Below are 25,042 nucleotides of genomic sequence, written 5' to 3' on the forward strand. Positions count from 1 at the left end.
TATTCACATCATTTACTTCATTGAAATTAGAAATACCAGAACGCCAATTCATCCCATTATGACAGAAAAATCCTGCATTTAAACTTTTACTCAGGAAAAGTACATCAGTAATATCAGCAAAATGAATTTAAGCAGATTTTTTTAGTTTTATATGTTTTTGAGTGTTCTACTTTTGTATAACTGGGTTAATATTATGGATGCATTACATATCATATAATGACTGTTTGGAGTTTTGCAAAAATTGTAACTTCATACTCTGTAATGATTATTTTCATTGCCGAGTAATCTGTCGATTTTTTTTCGAGTTTTCTCAACTAATCTATTAGTCGTTTGGTCTATAAAATGTCAAATAAATGTTGTTCAGTGGTTTACTAAGTCCATAGTCACGTCCTCAAATGTCTTGGTTTGTCCATAACTCAAATATAGTCAGTTTAGTGTCATAGAGGAGTGAAGAAACTAGAAAATATTCACACTTAAGAAGCTAAAGTTGTAGCATTTGGAATGGTTTTCATAGGAAATTACTCAAAATAATTAATAAATGTATCAATGCATCAACTTTTACAAGCTGATTGTATGATTTGTGTCTAAAATCTTAATAAGTTAAGTAACTATAGCTGTCAAATAAATGTAGCTGAGGACAAAATATATTTTCCTCTAAACTGTAGTGGGGTATAAAGTATAAAATGGTAAGTTAATCAAAAGAATAAATACATTATCCAAGAAAAATACAGTACATGTACCTAAAATGTGTACTACAGTTCAGCAGTAAATGTACTTATTTAGTATTCACCAGTGAACAAAAGATGGTATTTGACACACTTTATTTCAGACATATTAAATAATGAACTGGTAACATTTTCCCCTTATCATTCTCATATCATATATTCAATAGAATTGGTGGTGGGAGTCAGGGTCACTTCACATAAAGACAATCATTCACAGTCAACAAATCCCTTCTCAGCAGAAATTGATTTAACACTGGTGTGATATCATACTGGCTCCTCCCCACACACAAGTAGACCTCAGTAATGTCTTATGTATTTCAGTATTGCAGAACTTTATAAAAAGGAAAACATCCAACTCGTCTTTTTGAGGAGCCACACTTTCTATATTGAAAGTTCAGCCCATTGCACTATTCCTCAAAGCTCTCCTAAAACTTTCCTAGATTACCAGACACTCTGACACGCTGCTCAGTTAGGCTGACATCCTGTTACATTTTGACAACTGGGCATTGGAAATTGTGAAAATTATGGAACTGAAAATGTGTCCTCTAACACATTTAAAAAATGTCACCATCACAAACACAAGTCATGAGAAGGGGGCACTTACTGTAAATTATACGCATACTTCGTATCAGGGGTTGAAAGATGAACATAGTTTAATCAAATCAACTGCTCTGCAGAAGTTTTACCTGGTATGACTGTCTGATGTGTTATATATCAACATTAGACCCAACATTTTTTTTTACGGTTTTCAGCAGTGATCCAGAATGCAAATCTGCGGAATTTAGCAAACTGATTTCTGCTTGGGGCGAAGATGTGTTAACAATTTTTCTTTTTTTTTAACATCTGTTAAAAATCTGGGGGATATTCTGTGAAATTCTGCATTCATAGATTCTGTTTGACTCTGTTTATTATATGTATGCAATGTGAAATGTCACTGAATATTATGCAGGGACATACAATTATATTCATTTCTTTCATATTCATATTACATATAAAAGAAATTATTTAAAAAAAGAAAAGAAACAACGCCGTTTTGTTGACATGTCTGTAACGGAAGACCATAAAATGTACAGTAAATTCTCACCTGTACACTTGTGAAATCTCAGATGCCTTGACATAATAGTAGTAGCCATGTGTGGGCTTTGACATGTACAAATTACTCAACAGGAAGTAGGGTGTGTTAACAATGGAGGCAGCCATGAAAACATTCCACCCACACCAGTCTAACTATGTGACCGTCTTCGCGTTCACGTCTCACCTTTCACCTCATTCCATTAATGTGTGTGCGTCTGTCACAGCCTCAGTGGTGCATTCATGTCAAACATTGTGTCATTTTTTTTTCCAGAGTCGCTATGAAGAAAACATCAACAGTAACCCAAAGGAACACAGTGGTGACATCTGTGGTGAGCCAGGCATATCAGCCAGCTTTGTTTACATATTGACCATATGTCTTTAACGTCATCACTCCTTGCTGCGTTCAGCAAGAGGAAGGATGCGGGGGAAGCACCAACTCCAGCCTCGTATTATTTGCTCTGTGACCTACATGCGTGAAGTGAGCCTATGACAGTCGAGGTACCACATGTCAAATCGATGTCTGCATCTTGACGGTTGGTCCTCAACAGCAGCCGCTAGGGTGACAGGAACAGGAAGAGGAACTGCTCACGGGTGAGTGTCTCAACAGACGTAACACACAAAAAGAACATCAGCTTCTGACAGAGAGGCTGCAGGTTAATGAGAACAAAAACACTGAGTCTCCTACCCCCCCCCCCCCCCCCCCCCCCCCCTAAGTACCAATACGACAATATAAAAATACTTCATTACAAGAAGAAGTCCTGCTTTCAAAGTCATACTTACAGTACCAAGGTATTATCAGCAATATGCACAAGTGAAAGTACTTGTGTTGCATAACAGTGGCCTCTCTGACTGAGATATTACCACATTGTTATATTGTCAATCAATACCTATTAATACCATTAATACCTAAGTAGCATTTCACTGTAGTAACCGTTTAAGATGATGCTTCTTTTATTTAAGGTATGTAGTTCGGTAGTTTAGTCCACTGGTCAGGCCCCTCTAAAGGGTCTCAAGGTAACTTAAAGGGTTGTGCGACGATTAATATGCAAAGAAGGAACAGTTCTTTGAATTAAGCCATCTGAGATGTTTAGAGGGCCTAAAAGGGGCCCCAACAGACCAGTTGTTTCCAAAGTGAGGTCCGGGGACCGCCAGGGGTCCTTGATGAAGTCCAGGGGGGGCCCAGCAAATTTTGATAAGTAACACATTAGCAGAATGTATGACTATTTTGATCATGGGGTTCACACACTTTCTTTAATAAAACATCTAGAAGCAAAAATCTTATCAAACAGGGGTCTTTGGTCTAATTAGACACTGCTTTTTGAGAAGATTCCTACCACTCTCATGTCTGCATGCTAAATAGGAACCTACCACTAACTACCAGTTAGCTTAGCACAATGACAGTAGCCTGACTGTCCAAAGGAAATGTACTTTGTTAATTAGTGAGCTTCAGAGGTGCTTGTTTTCACCTTTGAACAGAGCCAGGCTAGCTGTTTCCCGCTGTTCCCAGTATTTATGCTAAGCTATGCTAACCAACCGCTGGTTCTAAAGCTTCATATTAGACACGAGAGTGGCATTGATGTTCTTATCTAACTCTCGGCAAGAAAGCAAATACGCATAATGCCGAATATGTCAAACTATTCCAAATACATGTTGTATTTTGTAAGCTTGTGTTTAAAATAGGAATCTGAAAAGTAACTAGTAGGCTTACTGTAAGCTGTCAGACAATTTCAATGGAGTAAAAAAGTACATTTCCCTCTGTAATGTATTGGAGTAGAAGTATAAACTAGCATGAACTGGAAATACGGTACTCAAATGTAGTGCAAGACACTCCCCTGTCTTTTGTAAGTTTTGAAATGATAAGGGCATGAAGAGACATGGTAGACCTGACAGTGTGCTCATACTTCCTCCTATCAAGCTTCTATTGTATGACGCTGGTGTGTGTGTGTGTGCGTGTGTGTGTGTGTGGTGACTCAGACTTTGCAGAGTCACACTTGGAAAGATCTGACTCCCCTTGCATTCAGGAATTTCCTGATGCCTGCTCGGCTCCCTTTGGAAATGTTCTGCAGGCTACAAAAGTGACTTACAGTCAAAGATTGTCCCACCTTCACTGCTGGCCAGCTATTGGGAAGTTCCAGGTTAATAACTAAACTGAACACATGCTGGAAGAGTCAGCAGGGCAGGGCAGATATCATTTTAAGTCGATTCTGAATGTGGAGTCAGCATTATGCACAATTAGGTTAGGAGCAGGGAGGCACTGTGGGACAACAGGGAGTGCACTTTTAACTTTTGTTCAAGTCACATTTCTCTGAACTGTCATATTCTCATCTAAGAGCTTTACTTTCTCACCCCTAGTCACAAACAGTCAAATGTGTAGGCTTTGGTAGGTGACACACTGATACAACATCCATTTAAATGGCACTTATAATTAGTTGAGCAACACAATAACCCTTTACCACAAACAGTCTGAGTCATGACAACACTGTCAGATCAGACTTTCAAAAGAAACAACTGTGGCTTTAAGACAACTTCCGGCTGTCAGTCACACCTTGATTGTAGTTTTCCTACTGCAGATGAGTGCAGCCTGTTCTATCTTGCCTGCTGGCTTGACGTCAGCAGAGAGCAGTGGTTGGGAGTGCTATTACTCACTCTGTATAAGTTGCATTCTTGTACAGCACGTACGTACCAGTGCCTGCCTCCTATTTCCCAAACAGGAAGTTCGAGCCAAGACCGTTGCCAAATCATCTGTACTATATCACTGTGGTGGAGTTTACTCAAGCAATGCATGTGTCTCAAGACATGTTCTTCCTTCCTTTAGTGTTCACTGATCCTTATTGTTGTGATCTTTTACACTAAAATGAACCTAAACTAATTCTAGGGTTTTGTTTTGTTAAACAGTTTTGGATATTCAAAGTGTGTGTGTGGGGTGTTTTGTGTGTGTGTGTGTGTGTGTGTGTGTGTGTGTGTGTGTGTGTGTGTGTGTGGTGTGTGTGTGTGTGTGTGTGTGTGTGTGTGTGGGTGTGTGTGTGTGTGTGTGTTCACACACAAACTGTATACAAACAATTTTGCATCAGTAATGCACGTGGGGCAAAGTGGCCAGAATAGATATTAGAATTTAAAGTATTTCATGAAAAATACTCATTGTGTAGTTGGAAAGCAATTTGAAATGGACTAAAGTCAGAGCAATATTTGTGGCATGTAGTGTCACGATTGCATTAAAAACCAAAGGCACTGCATGTTCTGCCAATAGTGGAACACTCCCGACTCTCGTTTACTGTAAATATAAGTAATTGAGTAATTAAATTTGAGGCGCAAACACAGGTTCACTACAGAAAACAGGAAAGAGTGGGCTGCAATCAAGGCAAGGCTCCATGTTCTCTGATGGTTTTACCGCGCCACCTGGTGGTGGTTTCCAAACCCTTCACCCAGACCCTCTGGGAGAATTATCAGTACTCACAGTAGTGGAAGAAGTACTCTGATCGTTTAGGTAAGTAGAAGTAGCAATACCTTTCTACTTCTACTACTCTGGCGTCCTTGAGTGCCGAGAAAAGGCGCCTTTAAATTAAATGTATTATTATTATACCTAAGTGTAAAGATACTCCGTTACAAGTAAAAGTTGCACTGCATCCATTTCTGAATAATAATATCCCTGCATTTTCATTAGTGATGCAATTTTAAGTACTTTAATGTTGCAGCAACATCATATCTTTAGTTGATTTATAATTTTTTTATTAATAATCTGAATCTTCAAAGTAACTAGAACTGTCAAATAAAATGTAGTAGAATTTTTAAAAGGCTTCCACAATGTAGTAGAGTAAAAGTAGACTATTAAGTAGGCCTGCCTCAAAATTGTGATTTGAGTAAATATACTTGGTTACTCTCCACAACTGAGTACTCATGTTAAATACAGTTTTTTTCAACATGATAAAGGAAATTTAGAGACTGGAAGATTTCCTGACATCATTGGAGATATTTTTGGCACCCTTTTATAAAGGGTCAACAGGATTACGGAAAACCTACTGGCCCGATTTATATATAACTTGGTGGAAGGGTGTAGTAGTCACAGTTTGGGACTATGAAGCGGTTTCATTGGATGGGATACTGTTATAATATCTCTGATTAGCAACTTGTGATGACAAACTTAAAAGTGAAAAAGACCCTTTATTGGGGACTGAGCAGCTCTGAATAATGAAAGTTATAAAAAAAAAAATAGCAAAAATAAAAATAATTTGTGTAACTCTTGATATCATGGCCTTGGTGGACGTCTGCACTCTGAGCGCCCTGCGAGTTACCATAGTCATTGTTCTAGAAGACTGAGAATGAGGTTATAAATCTATTCCAAAAACCACAAGTAAACAGTAGATTTTTTTTTTTTTATTAAAAAGGAAAACAACAATTGTAAATAAAAAAATACATGTTTTTGAGCTCAGCATAAGTATAGAAAAACAGGAAACCCTGGTGCAATGGCTGCACAGGTGCTGAGATTTAATCCCTTGCTAAAGCAGAACAAAAAAAAAAAAATCAGCACACTGAAACTGGATTTGAAAAAATAATATGTATCTAATAAGAGTGTGTCCTTGTTGAGGACGTTGAATACATTCTAAAGAAAAGTACAGCTGTCAAACATGTACTGAACTTTGTCGAGTCACAAAGGGTAAACCGAATGCTAGCAGCTTAGCTAATCTCTTCTCAGGACAAACCTGTCGATTCACAAATGCAGCATGCTTTAAAAAAAAAAAAAAAAAAAAAAAACTTACTTTAAATCATACAAAACAATATTGCCAGCTCAGGGCCACGCCATGATACAGAAACGGATCATCACTACAGTGTACTGTTCTCATTGCTGTGCTGGTGTTTGATTTTTTGGTTTGTTCAAAATCCCTGGTTCCCTGTTCAAACTCAAGAGTTTGATAACGTAAAAGGGTGACACATTATTAAGTATTTGTATTGCTGGCGAAAAGAGTTGGGTGTTAGCTACTGTGTGTCTCAATAAACTGGCATCCTTGTGTGTAACTGAACCCCCAGTACTATACAACAACAGTTACATTCAGGCTATGTTACACATTTAGCATGAAAAGCCTCCACACATTTGTATCCACTGTGAATGAAAACATGTTCTCCAAAAACAGTTAAAAGCAAAAGCCAGGTGTTATATAACCTGATTGAAATTATATTTAAAAAAAAGATTTTTGCTAATATTAATTTGGGAATGCCAGGCTAATGGAGAATGGGACATGCCACCCTGTCCCTGCACCATTATGTTGTAAAAAAAAAGACTTTGTGTCACTGTTGAGCCAGCAGGGAGAGAAAACGCAGAGGGAATCAATTACCAGGAGGCAACTCAGTCTACATCTTACATTTGACATACTGTAAATGTTATATTAATATTTCCCACTGAATAGATTTGACTCAAGCATAAGTAGAAAGCTCTCCACACCACCACACAACCACCACCAACCACACACCACACACAACCCACCACACAACCACACACACCACACACACACACAGCACACACACCACACACACACACACACACACACACACACCACACACACACACACACACACACACACACAACACACGCACACACACACACACACACCACACACACACACACACAGACACAACTAGGATGCCTCCTACAGACCTACGCAGGCGCCAGTGAGGACAGATAATCCAATGCCCACCCCAGCATGCATCTCTTATCTAGTGGGCACAGGGTTGCCCATAACCCATACTTCACCTTACTGTTGGGTTTAATATGGACCCATAACAAAATAACTCTGTTTATTTTAAGTGTATTGTCAGACACGTATCGTCTGTTGAGTCTGCATTTCAGTCGGCACACATATTTGGGATGTGAAACCTGGAAAAAAGGAGGCCCTGAGCATCCATGATGACATATTGAAATGTTTGGGTGGGTAATGAGGATTGGAAGCCTGTTATTCCTAACCAGCCAACCCTTTCGCACTGCAGTTGTGAAATAGTGAACCTGAATCTGCTGAAGTCCAAAATATCCACTCACTCGCAGAGTAAAACCAAAGTTAAAGCAGGCTGATTGGCAAGCCTAGTCCACTTTGCAACATCAGTGGAGAGACAGGGAGGAACAAAAAGGAGGAGGAAGGACAGGATCAGTGAAAACAGGCTCGATAACAGACGTAAGCACTGAGAGCCAGCACCGTGCACAGGCACACGTTGGTTAGTAGAGGGGACCAAGTCCCCGGCACAGGAGAGCTTTCCTTTGGTTGCCCCACTGCCTCCTCTGTCTCCTGCTGCTGGGATTCGGTTGGAGCTTTGGAGGTATGATCTACGATACCCATGCGGTCATCGAGCTGCTCGGCACCGTCAGGAGGAGGCTGGGGGGCGGGATGGTCCTCTTTCGCAGCTCCGACTCTTGTGAGGTCCTGTGCAGAGTAGAGGAGAATGTCATGTCCCCAAGCAGTTTGGTTGTATAAGATGGAAATAACAGTTGGATGTTTCTGTGACAAACCGTTCTGGAGCTGGTTGGACCAGCTTTTAGAAGTTCAAATGTAGCCTAGTTATACTACTAAATGAAATTGGGTTAAATCAAACAAACTACAGTTGTTACTAAAGTTTATGTCCAGTAAATGCCAAGTGTAAGAGCAGTGTATCTAACTGAAGCAAGACGGAGCTTGCTAATATGAGACATTCAGAAAAGGTAATATAAAATATGGCCAACGCTTGATAAGCTGCTGTTCCTCCATGTGAGCACCTCTAAATTAAACTAAGTCAGAACTAACGTTTTGTCAGGTAGTCCTCATCCCATCATCAAGCTGGTTTACAAGTAGCTGGTGCAGCCTACTCCTGTTCTTAAAATATCTATTCAACTAACGATGAGTGAGAAACTGAAACTAAATCTTTCAAAAACATTATTTGGATGATTACCCCAGACTGTGGATCTCCATCTGTTGAATGATCTTATCATTTTCCGGGAAAAAGGATGGCTCAACTTTGCCGTTGTGAGGGTCTCTGGGGGGAGGAAGAGGAGGCGGAGGGGTGAACTCTGGAGGATCATCTTCCTCGTTTGAGAGCTCTTTCCACTCCTTGAGAAAAAGAAAAAAAAAAAACTTTGAGTATTTGCAAAAATACTTTAAATTAAAGAAAAACAACACAGTGGTGGAACTTAATGGAATTTGCCTTGGTGAGTGCCTTGGGTGCATACACACAAACTAACATATCAAACAATAATAAGAATAAACAATAAATACCAAAACAGAGACAAACATATACAAAATAGTAGTTTGAGCACTGTGTGCAATGGGCAGATGCACATGGATCCAATCCTGCATTTGCATTTTATTAATCTGAAAGAAGATACACCATTTGTACCTTGAAAACAAAGAGCAGAATGGAGAGGAAGGACTTGCCTGCAGAGAGGTATCTCCCTTGATGTACTTGGCACCTTCAATGACAGCAAGGTAGGAGAAGCGAAGTTGATCGGCTGTCTGAATCAAGCCCATTCGATAGCGTCGCATCTCCAGCAGCACATCACGAATACTCACCGAAGACGGGTCCTTCCGGATGGACATCTACGTGATACAGCAAGAACGTTCGGCACGTAACAGTCTTGAGATTTAAAGTCAAATCTTAGCTTATAAATGTAATAGTGGCAACTGAACTGCAGCTAAAGATTATTTTCATTGTTCAATGTCTGTTAGATTTCTCGATTAATCGATTAGTTGTTTGACCTATAAAATGTCAGACATGGTGAAAAATGTGGATCATGGTTGACCAACTTTTGTCCACAACTCTAAAAGATATTCACTCTACTGTCAGAGGGCAAAAGAAACTAGAACATTTAAGAAGCTGGAATCAGAGAATTTTTTACTTTTTTCATGAAAGACTCAAAACCAATTATCAAAATAGTTGGCGATCATCTTAATAGTATATAACACTGATTATCCTCTGCAGCTCAATGATCAAGTAATTTTGTGTTTTTCTATTGTTTTTGCAGAAAGAGACCGACAGGCAGACAGATAGATATGACGTTGTGAATTCTCAATAGCAGAGCTCTGTACAAACCAGCAAAAGGCAGGTGTCCACAAGACAAAAGGTCCCAGAGCGTCCGATGCCGGCGCTGCAGTGCACCACCACTGGTCCCTGGTCTGAATTCAGACAACCCGACTCCCGCACCTTGAACAGGAAGTTAAGGAAGGAGGCAGGAGACTCCGGTACCCCAAAGTCAGGCCAAGTGGTGTAGTGAAAATGTAAAATCTCACGAGTCTCTTGGGTCTATAAAAGGAAGATCAGACATGCAAAGAAGAATTAAAAGACCAAAGTAGAGACCAGTACTCACAGGTCTAGAACACACACACACACACACACACACACACACACACACACACACACACACACACACACACACACACACACACACACAACACACACACACACACACACCCACACACACACACACACACACACACACACACACACACACACACACACACACACAACACACACACACACACACACACACACACACACACACACACACACACCACACACACACACACACACACACCACACACTCACACACTCTCTGTAGAGGAGAAAGCACTTACAGACAGATTTTCCAACTCCAGCTGACGGACTGTGTAGTAAGATTTGATGTCTTCTGAGATGAGTGTGAGCTTGAAATTTGTATCTTCAAAGATAGCATCTCTCTCCTCTCTGTGTGGCCAATATTGGGCACACTTCACCTAAAACCATACAAAGGTGCACATTAGACATAACAGAAAGAGAAAAGCAGTGAGGTTATTGGGGCAAACACGACAGTTTGACTGTAAAAAAGCCAAGTGGAAAAGAAGCCACTGCTTACAGATCCTTTCTCTATGACTCGGTTCAGCATCACCACACCGCGGGACCTCTGCTCCCACACCATCTCCCAGAAGTTGCCACATGTATTTGGAAGGGGTCCCTGGAAAAAAAAAAAAGAGTGAGTTGTGTTAAAAGGGGATTTTATTTCTTAGTATAACTAAGAACTGCTTCATTGGCATTTCTTTAAACCAATCACAATAGTCTTGGGCGGGGCTAAGCGTCAGAAGGAGCCACGGTGCCGCTGCAAAATAGAACTTGTTTGGATGGAACATGTGTACGTTCAAAAGCTGTTTTAGTCGTGCAACAGAAATCTCAGATTGGACAGATAGTCTAGCTAGATGTCTGGATTTACCCTGCAGAAATCTGAGGAGCTGTTAACCAGAGTCCTCAGAAATCCACCGGGGTTTAAAATGCCAACACAAAGAAAGAGGAAGGGGAATTTCTGGCGGTACATAAACAATCCCGGAAATTAAACATCATTGATGTTACTTATTATTCTGTTCTAAAACACAAAATTAAACTGAAATTGAAACTTCAGTTGGATACTAATGACCAAGGGGGGAACTCACTACTCTTACTGTCCAGCTGCTAAAATCCAGATGAGAGAGGAGAATAGCTGATAAAATATAGTAATCTGAGTCGCTCACAGCACCAAGCTTTATGAGCAGTAGTGAGTGATGTATATTTAACATTACTTTATCAGCACACAAAACATGAAATAAATGGTTTATAGCACACTATAACAAAGTTGAACACAACTTTAATGACATTTTTTATAACGTCTTCTATAAGGATATAATTCAAATTTATTCAGTTTATTTGGTACAGCTAGCTGAAAGTAACACCGTCTTGCAATGAATTCTACCTTCATGCAGGTTTTTAATCATAGATGTCAACTTTATGATGACTTTGGGAGGCTGAAGTTTGTGGTGCGGTTGAATTGTTGTGTGTTATTTAGATGTTTCTATTATTGATAAAATAATGAGTGCAGGCTAAATCTCTTTGTCTCATTATAAATGTATTTATTTTTTGGAAAAACCTCCGACATCACAGTGAAGTCTTTGTATGTATTAGTCACGGCACAGGTAGTGCTCTCGCCCCGCTTCCATGCTAATGACACAATACTGCATACAGATAACAGGTGTGAGTTATCAGTCCTGGATCTTGCTTACCTGAGTGAGGATGTAGTTCCTCTTTGCCTCTTCTACTGTTATCAGGCTGGCATTGATGTAGTCGTTTGTACCCAGCTGCAGATATATTCTGCTGTGGTCAACTGAGGAGAAGAGGGGGGAAAAAAAGAAACGTGAACATATTCTCTTTTGTTTTGAACATGTCACAACCCTCGGGGGACTGTAGTTGAGACCCACGCAGCTGCTGAGAACATGCGATGAGTCGGTCTTTGAACAAAACCGAGAATTAGCTTTTTATTGCCGAGATTGATATTTTGGTTAGAAAAGTAAACGGCATAAACAAGTTTCAGGTTACTGATGTTGAACACACTTGAGAGCACACATACAGTACAGTAACAATTTGCATATCTTAGTCAGTGTGAATAAGAGGAAACCACACTGTTCAGCTGTTGAATTGTAATATTACAGAAAAAAACCTTTTTTTGAACACTGAAGTACACAGTATATGAATAGACACCTAGACACTTTAGTTAAAAGCATTGGGCCAGCGAGGATGGCTGAACATAAATGATAAATAATAACAGTTAAATGTACTTATATGTTGCCTTTCTTAGACAATATTTGGAAAGTGCTTTAAATAATAAAACGTATGATTAATATGGGGGAGAATAATTTCTAAATACATATATGTATTTTGTTAAAAATCAAACTTCAAATGTGAATCAAATCTACTGATGTTTTCATCAACTCTTTACTTTTTTAGTTCATAGTGACAACACGTGTACTTGTGGATTTTATCATTGGTTAAAGACGGTAATGGCAAATTGGCGGGATTCATTTCCTACAGTTACTTCTCTCTTGTATTTTTATTAGAACTAGTGCTTTTAAAAAAAAAAACATTTGTCAGTGTCTAGTTGTGTCAGGAATACGGGTGCAAATTAGCCGTGTGCTAATCCCGGCACATTTACACAGATGTTGTTATTCGTCATTATAGATTACATCAAAGCCCACCTATACAAATGGGTTTTAAGTAAAGATGGTTATTGTTGCTTTACCTACATGTGCTATCACCATCCTGATAGCCTGAAATAATTCACAGTAATAAAGCAGCTCTTAAATAGAGAGCAAAAGTTATTATCTGGACGTCACATCCTTTATTATGTCCGTCCACAGTGATGCAATGCTCTGCCTATTGTGTAACACTGACGTTGTGTTATTTCAAATGACTGAGGTCAAACAGAAGTTAGCTTTTGGCATAAACTAAAACTGTATTCTCACTAGGTAGAATGGTAAATAAAGAAGTCCACAATAACAATTTTACTAGTAAAAAGGACTGTACTGGTCAAAACTAAATAAATGATAGTTTAAACATGTAATAGCTAGACTAGATATTTATTGCAGATATCCATAATTCAACACTTCCTAGTCAAAATTTCAGAGTTCCACAACGTCATTCTTCTTATCCAGAATGAACATTCCAGATCTCTGCAATAGAATTATTACTAGGAAGAACTCCCATTTTAGATATCTACAATACAATTGTTACTATTCAAAACTCTGTTAGATATCCATATTGTAATTTTGACTATCCAAAAATACATTCTGACTAATAAAAATGTAATTAGGAGAAATTCATTTGTGGATTTCTATAATAGTAATGCTTCCCATCCAGAATGTAATTTTATATATCGTAACTGACGCAGTGTTTGACGTGTGTCTGTCCGTAACCTGTGTTAAGCACAGATTAAGCAAAAAGATAATACTGAATGCCAAAATGGCTCACTTTAGTTTTGACTAGTAACAATTTTGTTGATAAAATGGGAGTTCTTCCTAATAATTCTATTGCCGATATAGGAAGAATGACTTTGTGGATATCTGAAAATGAAAAGGCCCATACACATGAATGGGAAATGTGATGTGAATTATGTTGTGGATATCTTAAATGACAATTGTAGATAGGAAAAATGTAATTGTGCATATCTCAATTGTTCTTTTTGACTAGAAAGAGTTAAATAACATATCTGCAATATATCCAGTCTAGCTATGAAATGTTAAAATGGCTTGCCATAGTTAGCTGGCATGTTTGTATACCATTCAACCGAAGACTCAGTCAGGCATGATGCTGCTGTAACTTTAAGGAATAAGTCACCACTGCCTGATGTTTGAACATAAATAGCAGATTACAAAGCTGTCAGCTATTTTAAGGAATATTTAAACATAAAAGCTGTTTGGTCCGCTGCATTCAGTCAGACAAAAGAGCAACTTACATGGGCTAACATCTCTGTAACGATTCCGATTCTTGTTTTCAGGTAATTTGGCAACCTTGCAAGGGAGTTCACATGACTGCTGACGAATCTCCTGTGACAGAATATAAAAAAAACAAAAAAAAAAAAACATTTCCATGACATTAAAAGGTCTAACACAACACGAACAGTGCAGGATCCAGGATATGTTGCCTCGGCTGTTAGATGCTTTAAACAGAATGAAGCCTGGGTAAAGAATATTGAAAGGAGACACTTCCTTCATTACTTTATTTAAAAAAAAAAACTCAATTCCCTAAAAGTGTCATTGATTCAGGTGTGTGTGTGTGTGTGTGCTGAACATGTTAGCGCACATGTCTGAATAAACAGTAACCATATAATATTAAAACATGATTCACACTTAGTTGGAACTAATATAGATTTTTGTGCAAGGATCTGTGGACAAACCATTAAAAAGACTTATTACATTTACATTACAAGTACTGGACTAAAGTACAGTTTTGTACTTGTGCTTAAAGTATTTCCATTTTATGCTACTTTATACTTCTACTTCACTACAATACAATATTGTACTTTTTCCTCCACTACATTTACTTACCAACATTAGTTACTTCAGATATTATTAATACAAAAAAATGAACCAACTAACAAATTATGATGTATTATTCTAGGTTAAGATACCCAGTATTATAAAGTTGCTGAAATGAGCCCCACATTTACCAGCTGCAACATTAATGATGCTTACACATTAATGAATCGCTTATTATATTCAGGTCATATTATGCATATGGTTCTGAAATGGGACATTCTGCCCTTACAATGACTACTTTTACTTTTAATAATGTAACAATATTTTGATGCTATCTTAATACTTTTGTACTTTTACTTAAGTTAAGATTTTGAATGCAGGACTTTTACTTGTAGTAAGTCTTTTTACATTGTGGTATTGCTGCTTTTATTTAAGCCAAAGATCCGAGTACTTCTTCCTTTCTACACTGACTAAATGTCCAAGTAGTACTGATGGGATGTGCTGCTTGCTCGAGACCCAGGCAGACACATCAATCATCGAATTGATCCGAGCAGTCGTCACGAACAAGGCTTATAACTAAATGACATGGTAGCTACGCTGCTGCAGGAAACACTGGGCATTCGCTACCATTTGGCCTAAAAGTGGCAGCTTCACTAACCACCAGTCCATTTCCACCTTGATTTTGCCGGAGGTCCTACCTGATAAATGGCGCTCCAACTCCCGTTGTCATCGATTTCCCGAAACTCGGCTTCCATTTCTGACAGTCCAGCTGCCACTCCTTCCTCTCCTTTTTCCCCAGATATGGACAACCGCAGCTCCCCGGTGATTGAAAAATGTGAAGCCTACTCTAACAGTGTCCCGCAATAGCTGTGAACTGTTCCACCAATATCCTGTAATTCTCAGTACGGCAGCATAGATTAACTCTCTCGGCCTGGTGTAGCGGAAACACGCCGCTGGCTCCTCCTACACGGTGTAGCCGCCGTCCGCTGGTGGCTGTTAAAGAGCAGAATGTGTTTGGGTTTTTTTAAGAGATTATAATCCGCCCCGTGTTCTCCGGGTGTGAATCTCTATTTGAATGTCTTTATCAGAGCACAATATACATTTATTTGTAAGAAACAGTTACTTTACTATTCCAACGGCAGCTGTAGAGCTAGACCAGCGAGTACGCGCGGAAGGCATCTTATGTCTGGAACGTGACGCGTCCACCTCCGGGAGCGCGCACGTACACTCACGTAATGGTCTGTTTACGTCCAATCTGTGGAGTCTCTGCTGATGTGACCTGCTGCAGTTTAGTCAACGAAATATTCTAGCTGGTTTAAACTCGCACCGAGGACGATATGGAATTCATTTGGACATTTTAAACATTTATGTCTTCAAGAAGGCCCGTGCATAGTGTCACTTTTCAAAGGTCATCATGGATTCGCTGTAGTTCAGTGGCTTTTCTCCAGACAGTGTGACTGACAGCAGGAACTGGGACAAGGGACTTTGGTGCTACTAACGTTAGCTAGCAACGTAACTTAGCTAGACGTTTTGACACAGCGTTACTGCTGAGAGAGGTATTATTCAAATTCTTGACAAGTTCTTCTGTGTGTCGCTTCATGTGTTGTCTTCTTCTAGCCATTGGCTCACTTTATTTGCCTGTGTTTTCCTAGTTGTTGTCTAGCGTTGGCGTTAGCCCTCAGCTGTCGTTGGCTGCTGCTTGCTAATGTGTAGCTATAGTTATTGCCTCCCAGTGGTGGAAAAAGTATTCAAATCTTTTAACGGTAAGTTGCATTAGCAATACCACGATGCAAAATTACCTAATTATAAATTAAAGTCCTGCATTCAATAATGTCACTAAAGTAACATTCAATTATTAGCACAAATAATGCTATATATACAGTATATATAGCTACATATACAATACATGTATGTATATATTAAAGTCTTGTAACTGAAGAAAGGGCTATTTATTAGTTTACCATATCATTTGCATGATACATCTTAATCTGCTGACTACAGCTATCAAAGAAATAAATAGTACACATTAGTATAATATTATCCTCTCTAATGAATTTGAAATCACACAAATTGGACATTTTTAGGGTAAGCACCAATACCTCATAACATTAAATGCATTTTTACATACACCGGTTTGAATCTCACATACACATTACACACCCATTTAATGCACACATGCACACAAACCAACTCACCAAAGTAAGTGCTGCATGTGGAAATTATGTAGTGAAGGGTGACTAGAAAGAAGTGTCTCCTGAAGATCGTTCTCAACAAAGTTTGTCTATCTCTTTTAGATTCCTGGAGTGGTTTGAGATCCTTGAGAGATTCTCAAGGCAGCATGGCTCCCAAAGACATCATGACCAACTCCCATGCCAAATCCATCCTCAATGCCATGAACTCACTTCGCAAGAGCAACACACTCTGTGATATCACTCTGAGAGTGGAGAACACAGATTTTCCAGCTCACCGGATTGTCTTGGCTGCCTGCAGCGACTACTTTTGTGCCATGTTCACCAGTGAGGTAATGCTAAAAATGTTGGAGTGCTCAGAAAATTGCCTTGAATTGTTACTATTATTTGCCTTTACATACATACATACACATATTAGCTACATATGGCTTGATACAATTAAGAGAACAAAGGTATCTATTTCCAGAAGAAAATATAAAGATATCTGAATATAATCAGACTATTCTTCACTCTGTTTTTCTGAGAGTCTCTAGGTCAAGGTGGTCAAGTCATTTTATTTTTTCAGCCTAATATCACAAATTTGCCTGAAGGGGCGTTATAATCTGTAGACCCTCAGTCCTTACAGTTAGGGTTAAAGATCCTTCTCAGTTGGAGGACGCAGAGACAGGAAATAGATGTGTTCACAGAATAGACCAAGGAGTAAAATTACAGTATTGACCATCAGGATTTCAAAATAATAGCCAATATGAGGGATAAGCCAGTGTTTGACTTTGCTAAAAAGACGCAGTTGACAAGACAGTTATAAGAATTGCTACAGCATATAACTAATCCCTCGATGTTATGTTTCTTGTCATTGCACCTGATAGTTTCTGTTTTTGTGACTCTGCAGCTTGCAGAAAAGGGGAAATCTTTTGTCGACATTCAGGGGCTCACTGCAGCGACTATGGAGATCCTGTTAGACTTTGTGTACACAGAAACAGTGTTAGTCACAGTGGAGAACGTACAAGAACTGCTTCCTGCAGCGTGCTTACTTCAGCTCAAAGGTAACTTTAGGAGTGCCTGCTGTACCTTCATTTGAAAAGTGTGTGTCCTTAAGCCAGCTGATGTTGTGAGCATAGACAGAGGCTATTTGCGGGTATCACCTATAAACTTAAAGCTGGAGTGTAGCAGGAGGCGGTTCAATTCTTTTTATTTTCAGTCAACACCATCCGACCTGTGGCAAACACTGTCACCACTGCTAGATAAAGCAGCTAGGAAGTTCATTGTCAAATATCATTTTTAGCAAAAACTTTAAATTGGTTCATCTATCCATCCAATTTTTGCTCCTTACCTGAGTCACATACATTTAATTAATCATATTATCAGGAATTCTTGTTATACACTGCTGGGAACTATTTAAAAGTGATATTATAGTAAATAATTCCTTATCATGCCATATAATCCTGACTGATTTTCCAAAAATAAAATTCTGTGTGGTATTTAGAAAGGTATTACATTTAACTTAAAGGGGACAGAGCATGAGAAACTTAATCTCAGTGCTTGTCCACACACATTTGGCTGTCTAGAGTGCCAACCAACCCACAAACAGTGGAATAATACATCACAGTCAGTTTTGGGTGGGCTGCCTGGATTCAACAAGCCATTAAGATATGGTTCCCTCTTCTATGTCACATGCAGGCTCAATATAAATACCCCCACTCCCCCCCCAAAGTAAAAAAAAAATTACGTTTTTCTTTAACATTGTTTTAGTAGAAGCCCAAAGTAAAAGTATGAACCTTAAAATAAGCATGCTATGTCTCCTTTAATGAACCCTGCAATGAAATGAAATGGCTTTGGCATTTTCAAATGAAGAGTTGTTGAATGACATGAGAGTCACGTCTATAAGGATTGAATGATACATGTGTGTTTACTGTATAGACAAATATGTATCTTTGTTTTCCTCAGGGGTAAAAAGAGCATGTTGTGATTTTTTGGAGGGTCAGCTTGATCCCTCCAACTGCCTGGGCATTCGAGACTTTGCCGAAACTCACACCTGCCTCGACCTGATGCAGGCCGCCGAGCTCTTTTCCCAGAAGCATTTCTCCGAGGTGGTTCAGCATGAGGAGTTCATGCTGCTCAGCCAGACAGAAGTTGAAAAGCTCATCAAATGTGATGAAATCCAGGTAAGAAAACTGTCCCCATGTTTGGTACGTTACTGTCAGCTGTACTGTGGATGCTGTTTGATCTGTTGACCCTGTAGATAACTAAATATGTTATTTGAAATACCTAAAACCATAATGACATATTTGCCCCCCAGTACTTCTATGAAATAGTGCTAAGAAGCCTAAAAATCAACTTGACTGAAATAGTATAGTGTCACCTGGCTTTCACAGCTTTCTAATTATCTTTCAAACAACTTAGTGCGAAAAGAGAAAAGCGAGTACCAACCTGCTGTAATCTCAGTCAGTGCCCCCCCCCCCCTTAATTCCACTCACTTTTGCAGATTGAGTTGACAAAGAAATTGCCTTTGTGCACAGGAAATTCCTGATCCCAACCACACACCTTGCTTTACGAAAACAGTTATTATCACACTGATTTATAGATCATCAAACCTCTGAAATGGTTGTTCCTGTCATTTTGTTAAAAAACAAAACAAAAAAAATAGACCATACATGTAATTTACAGTCACGCATAATTTCCCCTTAGTAAAAAAAATCTGTCATCCTTCTCATGTGAGGAATGTATGGCTTGTTTCAACTTCAACAAACTGCATTGTTGCACACTATGGCTTTGCACTTAACACAAAGAATTGCAATTGCTGAACAATTAATGAAAATAATTGTAGATGGAGGGTCTAGCTGGACTAATAAATGTTATCCAGCACTTGTCAGCTAACTGTTGTTTTCCGATCTTGAATGTAACTCTTCTGACGGTATGTTGTACCATGTAGGTGGACTCAGAGGAGCCTGTATTTGAAGCTGTGTTAAACTGGGTCAAACACAACCGAAAAGAGCGAGAGCCCTACTTGCCAGACATGCTCGAGTTTGTCCGAATGCCGCTCCTCACCCCCCGCTATATTACAGATGTCATCGATGCCGAGGTGAGCCTGGCGACACTCAGCAAGTTGTCTTATCCTACACCATGCTTGGATTACATGTTGAAGTATTTATCACAGTTACCACCATAATTACACAAGTTTTGACACGTTTTAGCCCCTCATTCGGTGTAGCCTGCCATGTCGAGACCTTGTCGATGAAGCCAAGAAATTCCACTTAAGACCAGAGCTAAGGAGTGAGATGCAGGGCCCACGCACACAAGCTAGATTAGGTGGGAAACCTTTCTTTTAGTAGCAATTTAACTATACGCATATCTCCTACATTCCTACTTTGTGATCCAGTAAAAGGGATTCATGGGTCTTTTCAGGTGCCAAAGAAGTCCTGTTGGTTATAGGCGGGTTTGGCAGCCAGCAATCACCAATAGACATAGTTGAGAAATATGACCCGAAAACACAAGAATGGAGCTCCCTTCCTGTACGTATTGAATATTTGAAAGCAAGTCTTGTGATGCTCTTTTTATCCCAGTGGGTTGGGCTATTACAGACAGGTGTGTCTTTAACAGAACATTGCACGGAAAAGGCGATATGTCGCCACGGTGTCTCTCCACGATCGGGTTTATGTGATCGGAGGCTACGATGGCCGTTCTAGGCTCAGCTCCGTGGAGTGCCTGGACTACACAGCGGACGAGGACGGTGTTTGGTACACTGTCGCCACCATGAATGTGCGCCGTGGCCTCGCTGGAGCCACGACACTCGGAGGTCAGCGTTTTTCTGTTTTTTGTTTTCCTTCCAAATGCCTCACGCCTTCACAGATGTTTCCTTTCGGTAAAATCATGTGAATGTTTTCTTCTCTCTCAGAAAGCGATTCATTATTTTGTTCCATTTTATATGGCTCTTGACAGACATGATCTATGTTGCCGGTGGCTTCGATGGCAGCAGGCGTCACACCAGCATGGAGCGATATGACCCAAACATTGACCAGTGGAGCATGCTGGGAGATATGCAGACAGCTAGAGAAGGAGCTGGTCTGGTGGTGGCCAGTGGACTCATATACTGTCTAGGTATGGACAGATAATCCTGAAATCTCCTTTTTTGATAACTTCCCCACCCCTCCTTGTCCAATATCTGTTTTTAGACTGAAGATACAACACACCTTCACTTCAGTCCTGTCTGGAACGTTCAGATCCTATTAATCCAAGGGAAAGAGGCTCCTTGAAGCCGGAAAATGGAACAATGCCATTAAAGCAAACATAAATCCCACATTTGTGTAGCTTGGTCACATTCTCACTCTCGCTCTTGTCTGTCTCTTAGAGTCAGTCAAAATGAATTTCTCCAGAAGTAAACATTTTTCAGACTCATCAGCGGTAATTCTTGATAGGTGATTAAGTTCACGGTCCATTTCTGAACCAAAAATGTTGGGATACTCCCCCTCTGAATTTTATGTCAGTTGAAATGGGCTAACAAAATAATGCTTTGATGGTTGACTAACTCTTAAAGACGCAGTATAAACAGAGTTGAAGACTCTTGCTAATCTAGCAACATTAATCAAACAACCCATAATGCAACACTCTTGGTCTTAACACTGATGAATATCTGGTGTCATGAAAACAATCCAATCCAGTACATTCAGGCTAATACAGTAGATGACTAATGACTTTATGTGTAGCTCATATTGAGAAAATTTAGTAAACTGGTCTCAGCATAGCGCTTCCAATTATTCACTCATCATTATTGATTAATCTGACAATTTACTATTGGTTGAGATTAATTTAATTTGCAGATTTTGTATAAAGATATATATATATATGACAAAGAAAATTAGAAAATCTTAACAAATGACAAGAGAAATGTTTTGTATTTTTGCTTGATTATTATGAATGATTATTTGATTATTAAAAATAGTTAGCGATTATTTTTCTGTCAGTCAATTAACGGTTGCAGCTCTACTGTCATTTCCTGATATTTCCTGATATATATATATTTATATAGGTGGATACGATGGCCTAAATATCCTGAATTCAGTGGAGCGGTATGACCCACACACAGGCCACTGGACAAGTGTTACACCAATGGCCACCAAGCGGTCAGGTAGGTAAGAAAACAGAATGAAGTCAAAAATGACAGCTAACTGTGTGTGTGTGTTACTGTTTATCTGAGACCTTTCTGCTGTTTTCAGGGGCGGGTGTGGCTTTACTCAACGACCACATCTACGTAGTGGGAGGCTTTGATGGTGTTTCACACCTCGACTCTGTTGAGGTTTACAACATCAGAACAGACTATTGGACCACTGTAGCCAGCATGACGACGCCTCGGTGTTACGTAGGAGCAACTGTTCTCAGAGGACGTCTCTACGCCATCGCTGGGTAAGAAACAGGGTCCTAATGTCCTTCTGTCTCTGACGGTGGGATTAAAGGATAGGTTCAAGTTTATCATAACACAACACTCTCCGTTCGGGCCCTGGTCTCGCATTGACCTTCCTCCACAGCCCTGCGGAGGAAGGTCTGGCTATTCTACAAAGCATTCTGGGATAGGAGAACAATGTGCTCTGCGTTATTGGCATTGCTTTAAATCAAATTAATCACAATCGTCATGGCCGGCGCTAAGTGCCAGACGCAGATACGTTGCCTCTGCAAAGAAACTCAGATGGAACTTGTTTTGGTGGAACGCGTGTAGGTAGGGAGACGAGCTCTTGAAATAAAATGTCTGTCGCGTCTGTGATGACTCAAAAAAAGATAAATATAATGTGATTGATGATTCTAGCTCATTTCCCAAACCGACCGGAGTCTAGAATGGCAACACAAAGAAAGCTGAAGGAGACAGACATCCATCCAAAAAATGAGGGACATCGGGCCGAACCTCCGGCAGCACCGGAACTATCCTGTAAATGGAACGTCGTCGATATAAACTATACGGGCTCTCAATGATACCCTCGTAGCACAACTACACTGTAAGAAATCGGGGGGAAAAAAATGCATCCTGAAGAAAGCCAAATCAAGTTTATTGCAGGTGTGTTGTCCCAGCAGTTCAATTAACAGGCATGTCCCTCCACTGTGGCTGAGCAAGCAGACGCTGTCCAGGGAAATAAAATAATATTGGGAAATTTGTACTAAAAAAAGTCTGTACCTTTTGGAAGACGTTCACTTGATTTGGCTTCAATGCAAGGATTGATTGATTGGATTTGGTTGCAGAGGGCTCCGACAAGAAAGTTGAACCAGCCTCTACTTGACTTGGACCTGAGCATGTGTGTGTATTTCAGGCCTGTGTGTAGTGATTACTAACAAAAAATAGTGTACATTGTTATTTCCCACTGGGGATCAATAAACAGTATAAATTATTTTTAAGGTATTATTAGAAATTACTTGGGACATCATCTGGAAAAGTGTTGTTGGCCAATCAAACACATGCAAGAGACCATTCCCGGTAGATTAATTTAAACCATGAATACCACTTTTATCCAAAGCAAATTACAATATGTGCATTCAACCATGTGGCTACAACCCCAAGATCCCAGCTTCATCAAATATGCAGATCTGCTTAGAGTGTTACATTTAGAGACAATACGGGATAGAGAGGTTTTTTTAATTTTTATTTTATGGGCCAAGGTGCAGTCTGAACGGATGAGTTTCAGTCTGCAATTTCCGCTGTTATAACTTTCCAGAGTATTAAAATCCTACCTCATAGCATTATAAACCTCAGTGTAGTGTTTTTCCATCTGATAAGCCTGCAAACTTGTGAATCTGTTGCTTAAATTGGACTTCCTGGATTACATGTAATCATGAGAAATGTTTTTAATGGTTAAACTGTGGAAGATCCACTAGATTGGTCTAACTCGGATTCCTGAAGCCTCATCCTTGCTTTAGATGAACCTCTGAATATATTTTTGCACAAGAAGAGGAAACGGGATTTTATCCCGCATCACTTACATTGACAGAGCTTTAGGAAGAGATATCTCAATGGTCTGTGTAAACAGGAGGAATTACATCAACATTTAAAGGTTCATATGGGCACCTGAAGTTTATTTTAGGAAAGAATGAGTAAAAAAAGAGCTGCAAGTGTATTTTAACACTTGTTTTTCATCTTCTTTTTCTCTTGTTATTGGACAAGTTTTCAAGTTCATCTGGATAATTGTATTTCTGTGTCATTCTCACCTGAGCAGGGCTGATTGTTGTGGTTCAAACTCTCAGTTCCTCTCCCTTTTGTCTCACTTCTCTCTCCAGATATGATGGGAACTCTCTCCTCAGCAGCATTGAATGTTACGACCCAGTTATCGACTCCTGGGAGGTCGTCACCTCGATGGCGACGCAGCGGTGTGACGCTGGCGTCTGCGTTCTACGAGAAAAGTGATCTTTCCAAGAACAAGAACCACAAGAGCGAGGGGGAAAAAAGAGCATATGGGAAACGGGCAGCTAGACTTTGCTAAAATGCCACTAAAAGAGAGCCACACAATAGGGAGATGTGTGTTTGCCTGAATGCAAATAAGTACTCTCGAAAACAGAATAGGTGCAGCAGTTTGGGCTGCCTTCTCTACTGGATGGTCAACCCTTCGACAGTTGGACTGTGCAACGGAGATTCAGCTTCGCCGTGGTGGTCTTCACCTCAAAAGAGGCCTCCAAGGAGCCCATCGCCACATGCATGACTCTCTTCGGTGGTACTTGTTGCTTTCGTTACCTGTGAGATTATTTTTTCATTTTGTCTTAAAAGTGCAATATATTTCTACTCATCATAACAGAAAAAAGATGGAGTTGATTTAGACTCCAGTTGCTGCTATATGCCTTATAACTTTGGCCTACATCAAACAGTGAACATCCGTGTTGCCTCCCCTTTGACTTTGATGATAGTTCCAGTACATTGGCTTATTATCGATTGTACTCATTTGGCATTTGTAAGGTCCTTAATGGGTCGGTAATTCAAGCCCTTTTGTAATTCTTTCTGTAAACAGTGCTTCTAGATTCACACACAGACGGTTTATTAAGTATTGTTGCTCAGAATATAAATTTAGAGATCAATATTGTTTTAGAAAATGACTGAATTGTACCAGTTGACTTAGGTTATTTTGTCCCTGAAAAATCACAAAGTAATAAGTATGAGGTGCATGTGATTTTTTTTTTTTTATTTTCTTCCTCAGCTCATAAATCTGGGTATCGTCGTGTAGGACACAAAATCCCTGCATCACTGTTGCCTGCGAAGTGAATAAAAACACTTAGAACTGACACCTTTTATCCTCTGTCTTTAAACTCCCGATAAGTGAAGCAGAGAGAC

General features: G+C 39.6%; 2 protein-coding genes across 6 annotated transcripts; one reads left to right on the forward strand and one right to left on the reverse strand.

Moving 5' to 3' along the window:
* The first annotated feature begins 2,194 nt into the window (after positions 1-2,194).
* On the forward strand, positions 2,195-24,993 carry klhl12 (kelch-like family member 12). Of its 5 annotated transcripts, none has more exons than XR_004332625.1 (13): positions 15,822-16,116; positions 16,213-16,323; positions 16,855-17,081; positions 17,639-17,792; positions 18,694-18,911; positions 19,679-19,828; positions 19,941-20,055; positions 20,152-20,258; positions 20,347-20,542; positions 20,686-20,844; positions 21,773-21,875; positions 21,960-22,146; positions 24,001-24,993. XR_004332625.1 is itself a non-coding variant. In XM_032520051.1 (13 exons), the coding sequence occupies exons 2-13, from the start codon at positions 16,266-16,268 to the stop codon at positions 24,125-24,127; spliced, it is 1,797 nt and encodes a 598-aa protein (XP_032375942.1). In that variant the 5' UTR covers positions 15,823-16,116; positions 16,213-16,265; the 3' UTR covers positions 24,128-24,993. The 5 variants fall into 5 exon arrangements, 4 of the variants coding, with proteins under 4 accessions (XP_032375944.1, XP_032375945.1, XP_032375942.1 ...); XM_032520051.1 differs by having other exon boundaries at positions 15,823-16,116; positions 21,773-21,871; XM_032520053.1 differs by lacking the exons at positions 15,822-16,116; positions 16,213-16,323 and adding an exon at positions 2,195-2,390 and having other exon boundaries at positions 21,773-21,871.
* On the reverse strand, positions 7,633-15,712 carry ptpn1 (protein tyrosine phosphatase non-receptor type 1). The gene is given in 10 exon segments (XM_032520076.1): positions 7,633-8,166; positions 8,169-8,203; positions 8,706-8,863; positions 9,188-9,349; positions 9,843-10,052; positions 10,385-10,522; positions 10,642-10,740; positions 11,813-11,913; positions 14,038-14,128; positions 15,259-15,712. Coding segments are annotated over 10 exon segments (1,287 nt in total). The 5' UTR covers positions 15,316-15,712; the 3' UTR covers positions 7,633-7,930.
* Positions 24,994-25,042: the final 49 nt, after the last annotated feature.

This window comes from Etheostoma spectabile, chromosome 7 (genome assembly GCF_008692095.1).
Source record: "Etheostoma spectabile isolate EspeVRDwgs_2016 chromosome 7, UIUC_Espe_1.0, whole genome shotgun sequence".
Classification (NCBI taxonomy): domain Eukaryota; kingdom Metazoa; phylum Chordata; class Actinopteri; order Perciformes; family Percidae; genus Etheostoma; species Etheostoma spectabile.